At 34.7% G+C, this 7,330-nt stretch overlaps 1 protein-coding gene across 1 annotated transcript; it reads left to right on the top strand.

Moving 5' to 3' along the window:
* Nucleotides 1-621: 621 nt before the first annotated feature.
* Nucleotides 622-4,078, top strand: LOC132060631 (probable LRR receptor-like serine/threonine-protein kinase At3g47570). Its single transcript, XM_059453613.1, has 2 exons — nt 622-3,276; nt 3,609-4,078. Exons 1-2 carry the CDS (start codon nt 1,302-1,304, stop codon nt 4,001-4,003), a joined length of 2,370 nt encoding a protein of 789 aa, XP_059309596.1. The 5' UTR covers nt 622-1,301; the 3' UTR covers nt 4,004-4,078.
* The last annotated feature ends 3,252 nt before the right edge of the window (nt 4,079-7,330 follow it).

Genomic DNA, 7,330 nt, shown 5'->3' with positions numbered 1-7,330 from the left:
TCTGTTTGAAGTAGAACAAGCGCAGAAGAAGAAGTGCGTGTGTGTGTTAGCTGCTTTGTTAAGTTATGACTAATTTGCAAATGCATATTTCAAGCATAGTACACTAGCAAACATTCAGTAGTACAAGAATGTTTGGGATTCTATCATTACTAAGAAGACTTTGAGCAGCAGCTTTTGACTTAATTTGTATTATAGTGCTTGTTTCTTCCTCTCATCTTCTTCTGAGAAAAATAAGATTTTATAGTCATTTAATGGTTTGACATTGACCCATAAGTTGCCCCATCCCATCAGGTTCTTTGTACCTGTAACCATCAAACACCTTGAAAAGATCATCAAGAAATGTTTTAGTTTGATAGTTGACCAAATCAAAGGCTACACTATGGTAACTCATGTGGTGTTTATCGTTTTCTCACGCGTTGTAATTTCAACAAAAACTGTTAAAAAATCTGCCCCCTTTTAAAATTATTTATAGCTGCTTTATAATCTACCAACCGTGTTTACAAACTCATAACTTGCATTTCCCATAAGCCGGCCTCTGTCTACTCTTGCCTTAGTATATATTAGAATTTGAATTGCTCCTGAAAACTTTTGTAGTCACTTATTGCTCCAGGCATGAAGTCTCATAATGTTTTCCTTTGTCTTATGCTTTCTTGTTTATTACGTGTTCTCTCTGTAGCTGTATCTTCCAGGCTTGCTGGAAATGAAACTGATAGATTATCCCTTCTCAGCATCAAAGCACAAATAGCATATGATCCTTTTGGTGTTACCAATTCTTGGAATGATTCCTTTCATCATTGCAGCTGGCAAGGCGTTACATGTAGCGCCCGACATCAAAGGGTGACCGTGCTGGATTTAAGCTCCAAGCAGGTTGTAGGAACATTAGTTCCTCAGATAGGGAATATGAGTTTTCTTAGAGAACTAATTCTTCGAAATAACACCTTCAACGGTGAGATACCACAGGAAATTGGAAGGCTATTCAGGTTGCAGAACTTAAGCCTCAAGGATAACTCATTTACTGGTGAAATTCCAGTTGAACTATCAAATTGCTCTAGGCTTATATATCTTGATTTGGATGGTAATGCATTGACTGGGAAAATCCACGCGTGGAGCTTGGTTTGTCTTTGAGAAATCTTGAGGTACTTTTTCTTAGATCAAACAATTTAACAGGTGAGCTGCCTTATTCTTTGGGTAATCTTTCATCCCTTATTGCCTTAGCAGCACCAGAGAATAGGTTAGAAGGATGTATACCGTATTCGTTCGGCCAATTGACTAACTTGAGCTATATCTCCCTTGGTGATAACATGCTTTCTGGTGCTATTCCCCTTTCAGTGTTTAACTTATCCTCTCTTTATCATCTTGCTGCTCCAGTTAACCAACTTAAAGGAACTCTTCCCATAGATATTGGATTCACTCTTCCGAGTCTTCGATTACTTTATTTGTTCTCAAACTTATTGAGTGGGGTGCTTCCAAGTTCCATTGCCAATTTAACCAATCTTGAAATTATCTCATTATCAAGAAACCAGATGTCTGGGAAAATCCCTTCTCTTGAAAATCTCCATAATCTTCGGGGACTAGGAATGCATTTCAATAATCTTGGAACCGGAAGAGAAGACGACATGGATTTCTTTTCTTCCTTGGCTAACATTACCAGATTTAAAGAACTGAGTTTGAGTGTGAATAATATAGGAGGCCAGTTGCCTAAGAATATTGGCAACTTCTCAACCAATTTTAGGTCTATCGGTTTTGCTAGGAACAAACTATTCGGACGAATACCTGATGGATTTGTAAATCTCAGCAACATGGAAATAGTAAGTTTGGAGTATAACCAATTGACAGGGGAAATTCCAGCTAGTCTTGGTAAACTTCAAAAGCTCAAGTATTTCTATGTTAAAGCAAACAAGCTTTCTGGGGAAATCCCTTATTCCGTTGGAAATTTAACATCCTTGTATGGACTTAATCTAGCTCAAAATAACATAGAAGGGACTATTCCTTCTGTTCTTGGAAATTGCCAGTTGTTGCAAATGTTGTATCTTTCGCGTAACAGACTCAGTGGCACAATACCGAAAGAGGTTCTTAGTATTTCAGCCTTGTCGATCCAACTAGACCTCTCTGGAAACCAATTAAGTGGCTCTCTTCCACTTGAAGTAGGAAGTTTAATCAATCTCGGGTATCTTGATATCTCCGATAACAAGTTATCCGGAAAACTTCCCAACACTTTAGGCAATTGCATCAAGTTGGAAAACCTCTATATTCAGGGTAATCTGTTTGAAGGTGTGATCCCACAATCTGTAAGTTCCTTGAGAGGGCTGTCATATTTGGACTTCTCGCGTAATAATTTCACTGGTTTTATTCCAAATTTCTTTGAAACTTTCACATCATTGAAAAGTTTAAACCTGTCATTTAACAATTTTGAGGGCGAAGTACCTAAAGGAGGAGTTTTTAGTAACGCAAGTGCGGCAATAATCAGTGGAAACAGAAATCTATGTGGAGGTTCTTCCATGCTAAAGCTACCACTATGTAAGGTTCCAATGCCGAAAAAGGGAAGATTGTCATCAACCCTGAAGATAATTATTTCTGTTGCCAGTGGATTATTTGGAATAACACTTGTTTTGGTACTTCTAATTTTGTGTTTCTTACGGAGGAAACGTAGTCCTTCACCTGATTTAACAGATGATTCGTTCTTGAAAATCTCCTATGGGGAACTGCTGAAAGCAACTAATGGATTCTCTTCAGAAAATTTAATAGGTAAGGGTGGTTTTGGTTCTGTATACAAGGGAATTTTTAGTCCAGATGAAAAAACTATGGCGATCAAAGTACTCGATTTGCAGCATAGAGGAGCTTTGAAGAGCTTCAAGGCTGAATGTGAAGTCCTTAAAAACCTCAGGCATAGAAATCTTGTCAAGTTAATAACTGCATGTTCAGGTACTGACTTTCAGGGCAATGATTTTAAGGCCCTGATTTATGAGTTCATGGTCAATGGTAGCCTGGACGAGTGGCTGCATTCGTTTACCAATGATGGTAGTCAGCACGTTCGATATCTTGATCTGTATCAGAGAATAAACATTGCAATGGATGTTGCTTTCACACTCGAGTATCTTCATCATGGAAGCCAAATACCAGTTGTTCATTGTGATTTGAAGCCAAGCAATGTCCTTCTAGACGAGGACATGACTGCCCGTCTGGGCGATTTTGGTTTGTCAAGATTCCTCCAAGAAACAGTTCAAAGAGAAACTAGAACTATTGGTATTAAAGGATCAGTTGGCTATGCAGCTCCAGGTAACCATTTTAAGCATTCTTATAGTAGATTTTGCAGTAGATTTTGCACAATGAGCTTTAATTTTAGTATTTTTATTTTTGTCTCGTCGGCCAAAATTAATTACTGGTGCTAGCCAAAATATACAAATTATATACACTGATTATGTATATATATGTATATTATATGTATATTGTATGTATTTTTATACTTAATATGCAAAGCCTATACATTTTCCAGCTATTATTTCTTAGAGTGGTCCAAAAACATAATTATCCCTTTAATTTTCTTGGACACACTTAGCTAATAATTACTAAGTGATTGTCTTTTGATATGACATTACTAAAATTTGCAGAATATGGAATAGGAAGTGAAGTATCAACTAATGGTGACATATACAGCTATGGCATTATGATACTGGAGATGTTAACAGGGAAAAAGCCGACAGATGACGCCTTTTCAAATGGATTGAACCTTCACAACTATGTTAAAATGGCTTTCTCTACTGGTAGAGTCATGGAAATTGTTGATCCATTGCTATGCCACAATTTGCAAGAAGAGGAGACCTCCAACAGTACTATTGCTCAAAGGAAAACCAAAGATTACATTAAAGAATGTTTAATTTCTATGTGTAAAATTGGGATTTCTTGCACTATGGAATCACCAAAAGAAAGATTGGGAATCAGTGATGTTGTTAAAGAGTTGCAGTTAGTCAAAGAAGCTTTGTGTAAATGTGATAGGGTATTATGATAATAGAAGTGCAGTTCATTTGAGGTATATGTAAATGTATTCAAGCTATTTTTGAGCATTTTATTGGTAAAGATTTCCTTATTTGATATATAACTTCAAAAAGACTTCTTTGCCATTGTTAAACATTCCCATAGCGACAACTACAGCATTTCTAGTAAGTAGGAATATTGCAAATTTGCAATCACAAAACCAAACAGATTTAGATACAAATTATGATGGCACATCTAAATTGATAATAGAATCTGAGCTGTCTACTGTTTTAGCCAAGCTTTTGGGACATTATTATTTTATTTTTATTTTTAGATTTAAGGTGTTCGGCAAAATTCAGCATAAAATTCGGAAAAGCATGAACTATATATACTATTTGATCAATAGTTTGGTTCTGATGCCATCGAAAGAAGCTCATCCATCATGTTTCTATTGCACAAACTATATGACACTTAGTCACCAATTAGAGGTCCAGTTAATTAAATCAACACAAATTAAATCCTAAATTAAACTGACCCACAAATTTGTCTTCTGTTTAATTAAAATGGATCTAAACCTAAAAGATATTTTAAAAACGGATGAATATGACTAATAAGAAAATAGACTTTTCCGTAAAATATATACTATTTGATTGGCTGAATAAGAAGAATCATTGCACAACTAATGCAACCATTAGTTATTAATACTACATTGTTGTAAAATCAACCTAAAAGAGTAACAATATGAAATAAGAATAGACAGGAAATATAGAGAGCAAACTGTTGGGACCGAAATAACAGGGCGTCATGCGGAAGCTTACAATTGCAAACCTTGAATGACGATAAATCGGACAACAAAGAAAATATATTAAAAAGCATAATATTATAATATGGTTTGGTCAAGTGACCTATATATTAAAAAAACTATTTTAAAAGAAAGCATTAAAAACTATGGAGAGAATAATCTCCCATAAACAAGACTCTTTAGTGACTATACTATGGATGGTATTGTGTGTTCTCTAATTGTGAGAAAGAGGTCTTCAATTTATAGATGTCCAAAACTTTTCCTCCAAGAAAAGGGTTACTCAAATATGGAAGATTTGCATTTTCCTTTTGAAAAAAGTAAAATCAGTTATGGTAAGCTATTTGCCTTTCCATCAAGAAAAGATAAAATCAAAATATGGTAAGAAAATTAGGGCAAAACCCTAACAAATCTCTCCTTTTGGCTTGGATTTTCTTGACAAAACTTGATCCGCCTTCTTCATGAATCTTCATCACTGCTGCTTGCCATTATTAAAAATAAGGTAAAAATATTATGGGTTAAAAATTGGTTTAAAAATATTTGTTTTATTTTTAAAGATGCAACAGCAGAGATGTTTAAATTATGGTCGAAACTCATCTCCACATGTAGTACTCCTAGATAAAATCTTTATTATCGTGAAATTGGTTGCTCTTGATTTGAAACCGCCTTGAACATGTCCTGAACATCGCCGAATCATTGGCTGAACCTTTGGCTCTGATACCACTTGTTGAGATCGAAATAACAGGGCGTCATGCAAAAGCTTGCAATTGCAAACCTTGAATGACGATAAATCGGACAATAAAGAAAATATACTACAACAACAACAACAACAAGCCCAGTATAGACAACAAAGAAAAATATACTAAAAAGCATAATATTATAATATGGTTTAGTCAAGTGACCTACATATTAAAAAACCTAATTTAAAAGAAAGCATTAAAAACTATAAATAGAATAATCTTCCCATACACAAGACTCTTTAGTGACTACATTGTGGATGTTATTGTGTGTTCTCTAATTGTGAGAAGGAGGTCTTCAATTTATAGATGTCAAAAACTTTTCTTCCAAGAAAAGGGTTACTCAAATATGGAAGATTTGCATTTTTCTTTTGGAAAAAGTAAAATCAATTATGGTAAACTCTTTACCCTTCCATCAAGAAAAGGTAAAATCCAAATATGGTAAGAAAATCAGGGCAAAACCCTAACACAAACGAGAACTTTATTCATCCTTCCAAGTGTTGTTCAAGTATACAACTATTACATACTCCCTCTGTTCACTTTTACTTGTCCACTTTGGACTTTTCACGCTGTTTAAGAAATAATAAATAGAGTACATAATTTACCAATATACCCATATTAATTTATGCATATTTTTATTGGATTTGAAAAATGATTTGAAGTGAATAATTAATACTATGAATAAAACATGAAAAAAAATATTATCTTATCTTGATATGTGAAAATGACAAGTAAAAATGATAATCTATTTTAGGAATAGTGGACAAGTAAAAGTGAATGAAGGGAGTACAATCCAACTATATATAGGAATACATTAAGAACACTAAAAGGTGTGTCATAAACATGGGTAGTAACTATTTGGGGGTTATAGAAATAAAGTATGGCAATAGTGGTCATGAAGTAATGGGGTTATTTCTACAAGAGTTATGAATATAAAGTAGTGGGAGTTATATGAAGAGAAGTAATAGACATCCACACATTAATATTTTCATAACATAAATAATATCTACATTAAATTAAACTATTTAGAGATAAAATGCTCATTTTTAATAACACCATAATGATCATCTCATTATTAATCTAACTCAACTAATTCCTAGATTATCAATCGTTGCTTCGCGAATAGACCCGTCCAAAAGGCGGACACGAGTCCTTCACGACTATAAGAGGGTGATAAAAGCCTTAACGTATATACGAGGACTCGGTGAAACTAGGTTCGTCAAAGGGAACGGAGTACAAGTTATGTTGGGAAGGATTCTATGGGTATTGAACTAATGAATAGTTAGTAGGGTCTTGAGGACGAGTTATAACGTCCGTTAGATTGTTAAGGATGTGTTACACAAGTACCAAGAAGGTTCTATCAGGATTCGAGATCAAACGAAGCGACGAAAACGAATTCGGAAAAACTGGGGATTATACGACCATATATACGAACCGTACATTTTATACGGCCCGTATACTTGACCATAGAACCCTTCCAGTGAAGGGTGACTTTTCTCGAGTTTCTGGAAGAAACATACGGTCCGTATATGAATTGTATATTCCGGGTGGTCCGAATCTATTTTTATATATGCACGGTTCTCTCTTCTTTTTCTCACTTTTCACCTCTCCAATCTTCCAAAAACCTCTAGAACTCTCTTCATAACACCTTAATACATATCCAAGAAGGGGAAATCAAGAATCAAATACCAAAAGTTGGTAGAATTGTCTGTGAATGCTTCTAAGGGTTAATAGAAGTTGAAAATCTCTTTGGTATTGAGTTCTTCTAAAGTGAAGTATTCTCATCCAAAGACCATCTTTACATAAAAAAAGGTGAGTTTTA

This window comes from Lycium ferocissimum, chromosome 6 (assembly GCF_029784015.1).
Source record: "Lycium ferocissimum isolate CSIRO_LF1 chromosome 6, AGI_CSIRO_Lferr_CH_V1, whole genome shotgun sequence".
Lineage (NCBI taxonomy): Eukaryota > Viridiplantae > Streptophyta > Magnoliopsida > Solanales > Solanaceae > Lycium > Lycium ferocissimum.
The sequence above is the reverse complement of the archived record's forward strand: the minus strand, read 5'-3'. Positions and strand labels throughout refer to the sequence as shown.